We start from the raw sequence: 14,705 nt of genomic DNA, 5'->3' as shown, positions 1-14,705 counted from the left end.
AATTATTTTTATATTAAAAACTATATTTATAAAAAAGTTTATATATTTTTTTATTAAATATGTTTTTGTATTTTTATATTTTTATTTTTTATTTTCATTTCATAGTTTATGTGTTAAAAGACATGGTTAGCAAAAGCGTAATATGAAAGTGGGGATTGGCCCTTGGTCTCCTCAAGGGAGGCTCTTACACACAACAGGTGATTTGACCGGTCGGTTTCAGGGTCAGCCCCACCATTAATGGCCGTTCTTCTTCTCCTGAACCAGAGACAAAGTTGAAGAAGACAGATACGTAAAAGAAAAGAAAAGCAAACTAAAGAAAAAGCTTCCCCACCAATTGGCTGTCTGATTCAGTGCCACTCATTTAATGTTAATTTAATAATTCCAGATAAAAATCTAGATTGAGTCCCAACCCAACCACTTATATTGCCCGCTGCTTATCCTCAAAACCTAACCCAAACACCATCGGAGCCCCACTTTGATGAAGAATCATCCCTAAGAAAGATCCAGCGGAGATCGGACCCACCACGTGTCACAAATCCATGCTGTGGATCCATCAATCAATCATGAGAGAGAGAGAGAGAGAGAGAGAGAGAGAGAGGATTTGTCATTCAATTCATGGGAGAGCCCGAAGGAGCCATGTTTGAGGAGGGGAACACAAGTACAGGACAAACGAAGCTTTGAGGCCTCAAGGCGTTGGCTTGGTGCGGTGGAACATAAATGTAGGTAGAAACAGACATTAATAATAATAATAAATTGAGGACTGGATTGGTCTTCTTCTAGCCATGCATGCCATGCCATGCCAGGCCAGGCCATAACTCATTTGAGTTAGTTACTGTTGGGGAAGAGACGCGTGTTAATTGGATTGACCCCATATCTATTATTGCCCTTAGATTAGATTAGATTGGATTGTTGCGTTTCTGTCAATCCATTAGTGCCGTGCTCTGCTGGTTGCTGCTTTCCTATTTGTACTTCCATATTTAACTCATCACCCAATTCGGTTCTCCATTATTTTCCAGCTATAAATTGGGTTAATTCTTCTAACTAAGGCGACTAATCATTTATATAAAATAAAATGACGTGTATCAACATGCATGAACAAGAGTACAAAGTACAAGTATGGTTTAATGCTTATATATATATTTGGTAAAATATATATATATATATATATATACAAACATGGAGATTAACAAAATCAAACAAATAAATATGTGGGCTTCATTTGTTTTTCATTATCAAAAGTTTTTCTTCTCTTTTCATAGATAGATCCATGGATTAATTATTTCTTCTTTCGGCAAGTGATGGATTAGTTATTTCAACGCAATATTTGATTTTATTTTTTAACACAAAATGAAAACCAACAGACTGATAGCAGGCAGCAAAATGGAGTCCCTAGATATTGTGGTATGATATGTTAATAAAGTCAAAATTCATCAATTGCTGCCTTCAGTGGAGCTACGTCCATTTAAGAACATTATAAGAGTCCTATTATACTTAAGTATCTTCAGTGCAAATCCTCCCTTTTGTTTGTTGCAGCCTGGAGGAGCTCACAACTCTTTTGTCTTGTTCAAGCAGGTGTCCTACTTCAGCTTAAATAGGAACTCCAAAGGCTGTGAACTTTGTATCAAATCCATTTTCATGTTCCAGTTTTTCTTTTCTTTTTTTTACCCATTTATTGGGTAAAGAAATATTCAAATTAGTATGAAAGTCCCACTTCAGATAATAGCTCTCTCTTGTCTTGGGCTGTTGAAGTGATACGAAAGAAAGAAAGAAGAATTTCCATCCTTGCCTAGAGCTTCCTTAATTATTGATATCATTTCTGGTATTTGTTTCCATCTATCTCTAAAGGCTGTACGCATAAAAAGCTTCATAAATTGGTCTATTAGGTCGCTTGTATATATATATGGAGTGACCAAGCCAAGAAGAAGACGTACGTGAGCTGGGAAATTGGATGGAGAAAATTCATGCCAGTCTTGGCAGTTGGAAGTGAAAGTTAATTAGACTGATCTTGCTGTTCCTCTCTGTCTCCTGCAGGAGCTCGTTTCCTTTCATGGGAACCACCCTGTTCCCTCATCCTGGAGGCTTCTTGACGTCCCTTTTGCCAATTATAAACCCTTTATCCACTATTCAATGATTGGACAGGACACAAACGAAATTGCTCTATTCTTATTTTATTTTCCATTAGAAAAACCTATCTGCATGGTTGTGGATATTTAAGGGCGGGTTTGTGCCGATTATCTTGTTGCTAAAATTTTAGGGTTCCAATTTGGTAGTTGGGTGGTCGTTTTTGCCAAGAGAGGCACACTTTGTCTTCAAACAATAATGCAGCCTTTAAATACTCTCTTTCATTTCAATGATTTGATACTCAATAACTATTCATTATAACTGAACGTAAGAAAATCAAATTAAAATTACCTACGAAATTCACATTTTACAACATGTTCAAGTGGAAGAGTAATGCTCTTCATTTCTAATAGGATGAAGAACGGACAATTATATTGTAGTGTTTGATTAGTATTATAATAAAATCTGTTAAGTATTATTTTATTTTTTTCAATCAAACGTTATCATGTAGTTGTCACATAAACTACTATTTATCTTTACTGGAGATGAATATTATTACTCTAAGAGAAAATATAATCTTTATGTTCGTCTTATAAATAGATTATTATTTAGGTAAATTTCTAAACAAAGCTCAAACTTTTATCATCAGTAACATTTAATTTTAATTTTATTTTTATTTTAAACTGTCTTTTTTCTGCTCAATTAATAAAAATCATTAAATGTTAACGTGACATACAAAGTTAAATTAGTTACTGACATGGCCTACAAACTTTTACATAAAGTATTAATTTTATATAAGCTAAATATATGCATAACTATAACTTAAACTACTTCTAAAATTAAACTATAAACTGAATTTAATCCTACAGAAGTTAATAAGTGGAAAAACTAAAACATACAAATTAATTAGGACTGTCTATGGGATCCACATGATCCTAAGTTAATCTTCAATAATAATAATAATAATAATATTAATATTATTATATATCTATTCACTTTTTAGATTAAAATAATCTTGTGATAAGGCAATTAATCTAGCACCCAGATAACAAAAATGAGACTGTTGGAGAGATTAAAACTTGAAATTTTTTTGAACATATTAACTCACCTTTATCATTAAACTGCCACACCAGTTACATTGAAAATACTTTTTGAAATTGAATTATAAATTAATTTCATTCCACTAGAAATAAAATAAGTGGAGAAACTAAAACATTAAGCCAATAGTGTGATTCACCACCACATGGACCACCATTGGCGGCTGTCCGGGAGGGCAGGGGGGCTCAGAAAGTAAAGGTCTGCACGTCTGAAGATGCCAAGAGTGTATATACATTGGTAGGAAATATTGTTAGGTTTGTGTGATTTAATGGCACCACATAGACAATGAATTGGGTGATTATAATTTTTAAGAATTTGTAATAGTTTTTAAAGATAAATATCAAAATAGTAAATTATGAACAAGAAAATGAAAAGCAAGAAATACAAGAAACAGATTTATTGTTGTTCGACAAACCTCCCCAACATCTACTCCTTCAACTATCCATCAGAGATTTTTTAATTCATTAAAATCTCCTACTTGCACAATCACTAGAAATTTACAACACAATTTACAAATAGAATGAACTGGAAATTGACACTTTTACTTAGGAAGATATTTCTATAATATGCAATGAGCCTTTAACAGGAATTTATGAAAGATAAACAAACTTGGTTGAGAGAAATATTGAAAATATAAGCACTAGTGAGAAGAATAATAACACTTTTCTATCACTTGATCAACTCTTGTACTTTGAATTAATTAGTTGTTGGAGCATTTAAATTAATTAGTTGTTGGAGCATTTAATGCCTGCAAAAAACTACCCGTTTAAACCTGTCAATGAAAAAACTGTTGATAGTCTTTCAAAATGGTAGACTATTTCCATTGAGAAACCTAAAACTTTCTTATAGTTTTGGGCAATCAGTCAACATATTCAGCAATCGAACGATAGTTTTATAAAAATGGTTGATTGTTTTAGCAAATAAGTTGACAGTTTTGAGAAACTTTCGACATGTTAGAGTAATGGTCGACATCTTTTGAACTTACATAAAAAATATAAAGAGTATTGTTGAGAAATTTATATTTTAATTTATAGAGAAAATAATGTTGAAAAACATATTTTCAGTAAATTTGATTTTTATTAATGATTTTCAAAATATTATTTATTAGAAAATCTCATGCTCATACATACGTATGTCTTTCAAAACAACTAAGTATCGTTTTATGTTAATCAAAGTATTTTAAAGCTTATAAAAATATTTTTTTAAATTAGAGAATTTCAAGTTTATATAAATATACATTTCAAAATAGTCAAGAATGTTTCATTTTGAAAATCTTCATGAAAAATCAAGTCAGTATAAAAGCCTTTTGTTAAATTAAGTATATGTATTTCTGAAGATTTTGAAAACAAAGTATTCAAACATTCTTTCAAAACTACCACACTTTCTTTCAGTCTAAAAATAGACTTTGATTGCTTAATGTATTTTTCAAATTAATCAAGTATTTATATATATATATATATAGTGAAATGTGAGCATATTTCTAGTCGAGTAATGTTTTGTGTGTTTTTCAAATTAGTTGATTATATGTTGTAGTAAAACTTCTTTTCAATCGACTATTAAGATTTCTTACTTAAGTACTTTATGTAAACTCTCTGTATTTCTAAAATCAATCGAGCAAAGACTGTTTTTCAATTGAGTATATTTTTTGATATCAAAATTTCAAGCATCTCTTTAGTCGAATATATTTTCCTCTCAATCGACTAATGTATTTCTTATAATCAAGTATCTATATATTTTAATCGAGTAAAAATTAGATTAAATCTGACTCAGTCTTTATACTTATATAAGTTTAATCAAGTATCAGTTATCTGTACTCTCAAGTATATCTTTCTGTTAGTCAAGTAAGCTTAACCTAGTAGTCAAATGATTAATGCAAAGTCTCTATAACTTTTGAGTCAGTTGAGTAATGATTTGGTCTTACTCGAGTGAAGTTTTTATATAACCGATTACATATAATGATCAATCGAGTACGCGCTTTATTAGTCGAGCATCTTTAGGACTTAGTCAAGTAATTGACACCTAATTTTAAATTTTATAACCGTTACTTAGAAAGTAAAAAGAGAACAGTTTATCGTTAAAACTTTATTTGCTTATCCCAATACATCTAATTGTGTTCTCTTATAAAATGTTTATAAATTATATTTATACAAGTGTGCTTAATGCTTATGAAAATAATTTGCATATGCTTTCTAACAGATTTGGCCGTTATTGGTCAAATAAAAAAAGTTGTGAAATGTGCAAATCTCAATGTTAAATCCAACCATCAAGCTTCTATAAGAGGCCAAGTTATGCGATCGATTAAGCTTTTGTTGAACCACCAAAAAAGCCTATGTGCTAACATAACCGTATGTGTTAATGTTCGAGTAATATAGAGCCAACCCATATATAGCAAGCCTAATCCCTCTCATGCTAATATGTATAACTTGAGTGAGTGTGCTTTGTTTTCAATCTTTTTCACTCTAAGCATTCATTCGGTGAGATTCAATATGTATCTTTATAAACCAGATTAAGTTAAAAGAGTTGAAGTGCTTTATCCATTCATTCTTTCGAACTTCTTTTTTATTCAAGAGAATACTTGATATCATTGTATCATTTTATATATTTTCTCTTGAAAAATCTCTTCACAATGTTTTGTGAACTTGTAAAATGTTACATTTGATTCTTTAAAAGGTAGTGGTTGTGGCTTGGCCTATAATGAAAAAGTTTCGTGTAATAGGTTACTGCTAAACATGTGAAAAGTGAAGGTTCCTACTTAACTCGTGAAAATAGAGATTATAGCTATTCTTGTAAAAGTTAAGGTTCCTATTCAGCCTATAAAAGTAGAAGTTTCAATTGAACCTGTAAAAAATTGTGTATGGATTATAGTTAAGCCCCAAAAACTAATATGCTCAATGAATACTTTGAAAATCTTTAGTAAAAAGTTAAGATAGTGAATTAAGCATGTTAGCCAAACCACATTAAATTTGTTGTATCCATATTACTTATCATTTATATTTCTGTCTTAACCACATTTCCTTGTTAGCCATAAAGTGACTTCCATACACAAATTCATCTCATAGCATTTTTTTTAAAGTGTCACTAAAAAATATTTGTTGGCTGAAATCATTCTAAAATTCATGTAATTTCACATCTTCATATGTGTCTTACAAACTCCTCATTTTAAATATACTTCTTTATCATTACATCTTATATGTGTTGTAATATATATATATATATATCTAATTCAGTTTTCATAATATATTTATATTTCAGATTTTAATTTCAAGACATTCATAAAAAGTTTTTCAAACGTTAGTTTCACTGCATATAAATATTTGTTTAATTACATAATCATTTCTCTATATATATATGTTTATTTCATATTCTTCAAACTGATTTCTATCATTTCTATGTTATCTCTTGTATCTTTTCTTAAATTCATATATCATCAAATTAACATCTTCATATATAAACTTATCAAATGTCTAAAATTTTCTTAAATTATATTTATAAAGAATCCCGCATGCTACATATACACTCATGCATATTCTATTTGTTGTTGCACCAGTTTTAAGTCTAAGAAAAATGTTGTTTTCAAATAATTTTACTGCATCATAATTCTCAAGATATTTTCATTATTATTAAAAATTATCCAAAATACCCATTCACCCCATCTTAGATAATCTTTCAAGTATGAAAATGTCATGCCGATAGTTCACAAGAATGACCGACTGTTTTTGCATAACTCATTCACCCAAGACTAAAAATGATTGACTTTTTTTTAAGACGATCAACAATTTTTTTGTAAAAAATTGTCAATAGTTTTTAACTATGAAAAGCTCATTTATCCTTTGGCATTATTTGAATTTTGCATTTTTTATTTTTAAAGATAAAATATATCTCATTTTCAAATTCAAAAGATATAAAATTTTTCGTCATCAAAAGCAAAATAACAAATATTGAATGGCCAAAAACATATTTTTGCCGCTGTACTTTTATATATATATATATTTTGTAAAATCTTAAATTTTTTATAATTTCAAATGTATTCTAGAATTTAAGTCAATAGCATATTTATGTCCCAAAATTTTTTGTGATTACAAATGCATTTTTGAATTGTGTAAAATAACTTATTTAAACACCTAACCAATAAGTGATACACACACACAAATACACGTATTGATGTAACAATTTTTTGGTGTCTCCTCAACTTCCTCACTCTCTCTCATTGTGTCTTATTTTTCTCTAGCATTTCCTACATTTCTTCTAGTTGAACTATGTAGGGTAGCTGAGTTAGACGGATCATTGAGTTGATGATTACCTTGTTGTCTGGGAAGATAAAAAATAGAGTCAATTTAGGGTAACATTTGTCATAAGAAACATAATCGGAGAAGATGCAAGAAACCCCAAAGAGAAAGATGGAGTTGAGGAGATTTTAAAGAGAGAGAAAGAGTTGAGGAAATGGATATGAAGAGACATTGAAAAATTACCATGTCAGTCCACATATATATTATTTATTAATTAAGTATTTAAATGAGTGATTTTACACAATTTAAAAACATATTTAAAACCATTAAAGACTTGGAGTTTAACAAGAAAGAAGTCAAAAGTTCATAGATGTAAATATATTTTTAACCAAAGTTTAAAGAGCACATTTCAAATTATAAAAAATTTAAAATTTCACCCAAAAAGCAAAAACACAAAAATATAGGGACAGTATAATTTTGGCAAAGATTGAATTGATGGTGACGATAAATTTATTCATGAAAATGATATTTAATAAAGCAATATTCTGGAAATTGACTAGAGGCTGGCGTGGTACTTCCCTGTCCAATCAAGTCTTATCTTGTCCTTGTTGGATGGGAAATCAGGTCATATCTTGACCCACAGCGCCAAAAGTTAAAAAAAAAAAAAAAAGGTAAAGAAAATCAGCCCCCCATCTGTGAGTTCTTTCTTCTTCCAATTATTTTATTTTATTAATAAACGGTTACCATATATAATTATTTTATTAATTATATACATTTTTTAAAAATATTAATATATTTATTAAACTAGAAAATAAGAGAGGGAAGAGCTTTTTAAAAAAAATTATATATATATTTTTTGGGTTTAAGATTAAAATATTTCTGCTTGAACTTGAAGGTGATCAGTGATCATAATCATTTTTAGTTTTTACCTGAGAAAACGAAATGGAATCCCGCACTAATAATAATAATAATTCAATAATAAATGATTAAACGCTTAAGGATTTCATTTCCATTGAATATGACCCGACCCTATTTGATTGGGTGGGTCGATTTCAGTAGTGCATGTGGGGCCCATTGCTATATCTGTCTGTCTATCTGTGTAGTTTTACTGAGGACGGGGCTGATTCAGAATGGGAGAGAAGGACATTTGCTTTTCCGGGAATTCAGCATATGCTGAGCAGCACGCACTGTTCGTTGGTTCCTAGATTTGTTAACGAAAAGAGGAAGGAGAAATCGTGCGGATATAACCGGACAAAGCTGGCTGCTGCTCCGGTCGGCTTGAGTTTGCGCCCCACGCGATTCGAACCTTGTACTCTTTCTTGCTGCTTGGTCTCAACCAACCAATAGTACACCCACCAGTGAAGCACAGAAACAATGGGAAACGTTTCTCGTTTCATTTCTATTAACACCTATATTTTTAGAAAATTATTTGTTTCTCCCTCTCAATTCGTCTCATTTTCAAAGTAACCTAACCGTACACTGCACGTAAATTCTCCTCTTTTTTTTTTTAATTTTTTTTTGTTTTAATAATGTATGAGTTTTAAGATTAATCTTTTATAAATTTATGTGCATCACCTCATAAATATAGATCAGATCAAATAAGCCTGGTAAAATATATATTTTTTAGATATTTAAATTTTTTATTATTTTAAAAACACCTAAATTTATAATTTCGAATCAATTACATCTTTAAAATTTTTATTAATTTAATTACATCCCTAAATTTATTTTTCTCAACAAATTTATCGATATATCTAATTGACTTGAAATTATATAATTTTAGAATATAACTAAAACAACAAAAAAAATTAAAATATAACTGACTCAAAATTACATAACTTTAGAAATGTCTAAATAAAAAAACATACAAGTACAACAAATAAAATATGTATTTGAACCATAAGATTTCACATAAAGAAGGAAAAAATAATTTTTGGTAATTTCATGAACTTCCATATTTTTTCATCACGAAAACTAAATAACCAAAAACTGAAAAAAGGCTTCTGTTTAATTTAAAAGCACTTACTTAGCCATCATAGAACCCATAATAATATACTAAACTTCACCTTTAAAATCAAATAATGTTATAACGAGTAATCAACTAAACTTATGTGCATAAAAGACTTCAAATGTGACTTTTCCGATCATTTTTGTAACTCGCATGCTCCTTACCTGTAACACTAGTGGTATAAATAACTTCAACAGTCACAGAATCTTTCATCTTTTTAAATAACTTTGAAGTAAAAAGACAATATTGTCCCTCCATTTGGTCACAAGTCACAACATCTGTTCAAGGATTCGCGAAGAAAATCATTTCCTTGAGGGACAAAGCCACTCTGGAAAAATGGACGACGGAAACAAGGCTGCAGAAGGGAAAAGAGCTCAAAATAAACCATTCATGACATGACACCCTATGGACAAAGGAATTATCATTTGGTCAAATTTCTGCTTCCTAGCTATGCAAATGGTTTTTACCAAGGACGCACCAAGGTGAGAGAGTATATCTCTGATTGATATTTGAGACATTATAAAAGAATTAAGATGCGAAGTACGTTGCCTGCCTTGATGCAAAGAAAAGAGACCAATTATGGTGGTGGCCTCATTTGGTAGAACTGTTGAGGGTTGCTGCTGGCTACCACAGATGGAGAGAAGCAGAGACCGAGGGGTGCTAGATTGGGTGATTTTGACAGATGACTGGAAGGTGAGGGAGCAGTTCTAGCCGCAGATGAGAATCCTGATGATGCTGCAGTGGAGAACATAGTCGGGGTAGCGCTTATCTGACCGTGCATTTGCCATGCCCAGTTTGATGATCCTAGTGAACCCCCTTCGATTCTTTTCTCCGTCGCTCTTTCCTGCCACGTAAAAGGAAACTTTAGCCACTAGCATAAAGCTTTTATCAGGGAAAGAACATTGTAAATACAACATGGCAAAGCCTTTGAGTTGGTTGCATGAGTTCTAACTCGTCACTCATTTTTTTTTTATCTATAGCCATATCTTTCTTTAAGGCCCTTATATCATCATCCTTTTGCACACTCTGGTCTCTTCCCCCCCCCCCCCAACCCAACCAACCAGGGGTTCCATGCATTACACTATCATTACAATAACAGAGCTTTGGACCAAAATGCATCATCAGCAATGCAGTTATGCAGCACATACAAGCCATGCAATAACAGTATTTCTCTACATTTCTTCTGGAATTTCAATCAATTGCATGAAGATTAAATTGCCAAAATTTGGATGCATAAAATCCAACTTTCTTTTCCTCAGTTAGTAGTAGTAGATAAAATAATTATGCAGACACTGCTCAAACGAGTTTCAAGAACGTTTTTATGACTGGATGGTTCAATATCCAAACCACGAGATGTTTGGTTCTTAATTTGTAGTTCTCAAAACTCCCCCCTAATTGGATTAAGGCTGGGTATTATTGTTGTTTGTAATTTCAGAACTCCCATACTTCACACAAGAAGAAAACATAGATACACTTCACCATAAGTGAGAACTAAATTATTTTAATAGGCAGCTTCCTTTTGAGGAATCCAGCTAAAAGCAAAATGATAGATCACTGCAACCAGCAGACTGGTTCAAGGATAACAGAAAGCTGGTGCAATCAGAGACGACAAAATTCATACAGTTCTATACAAAGGTAATATAGGATACCTCGTAAGAGGGGAAGAAGAGAGGATATCCACCGCTATGTAAAAGAGGGAGTTCTGATGTCACGGCTAGTCCTCTGGGGGTTGGACTCCTCACCGTATTTGTAGTAGACTTCTGCATGTGAAATAGCAGAATTAGAAGAAGTTAATTAATAATAGCTTAAAATTTAACAAGTGGAGGCATATTTATAACATTCTATATCCCCAAAAGGACTAGAACAAGCTATATATATATATATATGTATTATTGGTGAATGTCATGAAGCAAACAAAATAAACATATCGAGCCTCACTATCAATTTCGGTCACTTTCCGCTAGGCTAATGGATTAACGAGTTGAATAATTATCATACATAAAACTTCGAAGGTAAAAAAATTATGATGGGGATCTTACATTAGATCTTGTGCCATCAGCGCTGCAAGGTTGAAGCTGCAAATCCCCCAAACTCTCATCATCCTTTGGACCATTTCCAGAATAAGGGGATGGAATGCCCAAGTTCAGATCAAGACTGTGGTCACTTCCTGAATTAACGACATTGAAATCCCATGAGCTCATGCATAAGGGATAAGGTAACTAATAGTAAAATAGGTTGCAGTATGACATAACTAGCTTCAAAGATTTTAAATATAAGAACGAAAGAAAAGTATCAATCAGTACCTCCATCATTGGTACACAACTGCATCTCCCCTTCATATGTACTTGGCTCAAAGTTGGTGACCGCTTCCCTTCCATTGAATTTGATGGCTGCCATATCGTAAGCCCTGATTTCCAGAAAATAAAAAAAGGAGATACATGTTGAATGACAACCTAATGAGGTTGAGAATTCTCGGGAATACATTCAGAATCAGGGAAAGTGTAATTCATGATCATGTTTAAGACCTTGCAGCTTCTATTTCACTGTCGAATAGCCCAAGATATATATACCTGCAATGCAAGCATCATCATCCCCAAGATGAAAATTGGGTTCCCAATCATTGGTTCTTTCAAACAGGCATCTTAGATTGTCTTCCAGACTAGGAATGAGAATTATATAAAACCAATGGTCGGTTCATACGAACAGACAGGCTATGCGAATTATTGCCATTCGGAAGTTGAAAAAGTTTTGAAATTTAGAACCATATGATGTAGTTGCTCACTTTTTGCCAAGGAATTGCCCCATTCGAGCTTCCCACCTGCCACATTTGTGCAGAGTCACCCCTCTGTACTTTGAGCTCCCTCTAGAGAAACCAGTGCTCTGGCGACGGAGTATGTGTACAAATTCTTCTTTGCTCAGATTCTTCGTCTGCCGATATTCATAAGGAGGAAAAAAACAAATTAATTCCACTAGTTAAATCGACATTCCTGTGGGAAACATCGAGTGCATTCCAAAACCTGTTTCATATCCTCTTCGTAGTCGCTGAGACTGAAATTTATGTCAGCTTCGACACCACGGAACTTAATTGCAGCTCGATCATAAGCTCTGATGTCAGGAAATATAATTGAACCAGGATCAGTTAAAGCAGCTTAAAAGTTAAGCTGATATAAACCAACAAATTTCCAATACCAACTATTACCTAGCGGCAGCATCAGCAGAGTCAAATCCACCTATCAAGTCCAAACATCAGATTTCATAAATTTCCAAAAACAGCAAAACACAACAAATTAGAAATATGAACGAAATCAAGCAGGAAATCATATCGATACCCAGATATACTTGTTTCCCGCAGTCCCTGCATACAAACATATAGAAATATGAACGAAAAATCAAAATTATGGATATAATTACAAGAAAATTGAAACAGAAATTATGCTACCAGATATGCGACTCCCATCTTCCAGTTCTTCTATAGAAGGTGACTCCTCTGTACTGTGAGCTCCGGGACCTTGGTCCTCGTCTACTCTTCTTTACCTTCTGCTGCTGTTGCGGTTCCTGTTGTAGGATTCTCACATCTTGTAAGCCATCAGGACTGGATGGACTGAACGTGAGATCTACCAAATTAGGCTGAAATAGCGAAGCCGACGAGGAGGCCGAGTTCTGGCCGACAGTCAATCCACCATTAACACACACGGGGAACAGTTGCCGAGTCAATAACTCGGTCCGAGCCCTCCGATTCTCAGTATCTTGCTCGGAAGTGTTACAGTTGTGCTCCCGTCCGACCTTTAATATATCAAAATTGTAGGCGAATATGTCACCTCCAGAACGCGTCGAGCTCGAGTCGTCGTCGCCGGCATTGCTCAAAGCGTCGGCGTTCGCTATTGACGAATTCGAAGTTCCTGACTCGTCCATTTGAGCCCCCGAACCTTCACCAAAATTATCCGCAATCACCACGGAGTCTTCATTTTGCACAATACTGAGATTAAGATCCAACATGACTCTCTACCACTCGAATCCGTCTCCAGTTATATATATATATCTCGAATCCTCTGTACAAATCTCCTACTGTTCGAACTCCCAAGCCTCACAGTCGCTTCTATTCACCATTTCACCGCCGATCGACACTTGTATCCAACAAAAAGAAAATAAAAACTAAATTAACGAATCAAATTGTGATCGAACTCAAATCGGAGGCGATCAAACACTAGAACAAGCGGACCAGACAGAATCCATAAAAAAAAAAAAACAAGGAGAAACAAAGAAATAAGAAAACCGAAAGATCAAGGTACACACAGGAGTTATGACAGGCGGCCACCGGAAGAGAACAGGAAGCGACACTTTCCGGCGAGTTCTACAAGGAGATCCTTCGACGTCTCTGTAATCTGTAATTGCATTACAGAGAGAAAAGGTTTAGAGAGAGAGAGAGAGAAGGCAGAGAAGAAGGTTGTCGTGGGAAGGAACATTTTCAGGCCCCATTTTTAAAGAGCGAGAAAAGAACAGAAAACTTCTCAGGTTTATCTCCCAAAGAAAGATAGATTACATGCCTCGCCAAACCTCCTTAATTAATTGCTAACTTAACATTAAAATAAACAAATAATTTGTTTTGGGTAATCACATTGGCTTAATTGCTGGGGTCTTATTTTAGCAAACTAAGTTTGAAATAGTTTACGATTTAATAGGTGCATGTGACTTCTCAACATGCTGTTGTACTACGGAAACAGGTTCGTGTTTTTTAAGATATTATTTAACTTACTTCATCGGACGAATCAAGATTTTCTTTTTTTTTTTTTTAGATCAAGCCCCCTTTTTTTTTTAATTTGGGGGCACATGTCGTATTTTGGACAACTTGTCCAAATCAAATTATTATTATTATTATTCATATGTTTCTTCTTGGGATGTTATCTAAAATGAAACTTCTCTCTTTGGACAAATCTCACAGCTTTTTCTTTTTCTTTTTTTTACCTCACAGTGTTCGTATTCTAATTTCACAGATTATATTATCTCCATTTTCATCAATTTGTCGGGTCAAGTTGATTTGAATGATTCACATATTGTGACTCTTTGTACGTAGTGAGATTTAGTGATCATAAGTTGAGTAGTTTAGATAAAAATTAATAATATTATTATTTAAATAACTTCTGGTACAAGTGTTTTTTAAATGTTTTAAACGATTAATGTGTTAATTATTAGAAAATTAGTATATTTTAATTATCTTAGGACTCGCTGGATATGAAGGATAAATGAGTAGTGCTTATTGAGCATCAATACGAGTGAAATTAAAAAGTAAAAATACAAGTAGATTTTTTGAATGT

General features: G+C 32.8%; 1 protein-coding gene across 3 annotated transcripts; it reads right to left on the bottom strand.

The window, feature by feature from the left end:
• Window positions 1-9,589: 9,589 nt before the first annotated feature.
• LOC127790127 (ethylene-responsive transcription factor RAP2-7-like) lies at window positions 9,590-13,884 on the bottom strand. 3 transcript variants are annotated; one of them, XM_052319420.1, is made up of 11 exons: window positions 13,687-13,884; window positions 12,833-13,517; window positions 12,723-12,748; window positions 12,593-12,623; window positions 12,411-12,498; window positions 12,176-12,321; window positions 11,919-11,963; window positions 11,697-11,800; window positions 11,433-11,560; window positions 11,043-11,153; window positions 9,590-10,237 (listed from the first exon to the last, which is right to left on the bottom strand). In XM_052319420.1, the coding sequence occupies exons 2-11, from the start codon at window positions 13,387-13,389 to the stop codon at window positions 9,971-9,973; spliced, it is 1,503 nt and encodes a 500-aa protein (XP_052175380.1). In that variant the 5' UTR covers window positions 13,390-13,517; window positions 13,687-13,884; the 3' UTR covers window positions 9,590-9,970. The 3 variants fall into 3 exon arrangements, with proteins under 3 accessions (XP_052175380.1, XP_052175394.1, XP_052175387.1); XM_052319434.1 differs by lacking the exon at window positions 11,919-11,963; XM_052319427.1 differs by lacking the exon at window positions 13,687-13,884 and having other exon boundaries at window positions 12,833-13,670.
• Between the last annotated feature and the right edge of the window lie 821 nt (window positions 13,885-14,705).

The sequence above is a fragment of the Diospyros lotus genome, chromosome 1 (genome assembly GCF_014633365.1).
Source record: "Diospyros lotus cultivar Yz01 chromosome 1, ASM1463336v1, whole genome shotgun sequence".
Taxonomy (NCBI): Eukaryota; Viridiplantae; Streptophyta; class Magnoliopsida; order Ericales; family Ebenaceae; genus Diospyros; species Diospyros lotus.
This window is presented reverse-complemented; position numbering and strand designations above follow the sequence as displayed.

Coding starts and splice junctions, on each gene's coding strand:
- LOC127790127 (XM_052319420.1), bottom strand. CDS start 13,389: ATGTTGGATCTTAATCTCAGTATTGTGCAAAATGAAGACTCCGTGGTG. Junction 12,749..12,832: donor AGATGGGAGTCGCATATCTG/GTAGCATAATTT, acceptor GTTTGTATGCAG/GGACTGCGGGAAACAAGTAT. Junction 11,154..11,432: donor CTGATGGCACAAGATCTAAT/GTAAGATCCCCA, acceptor TTTCACATGCAG/AAGTCTACTACAAATACGGT.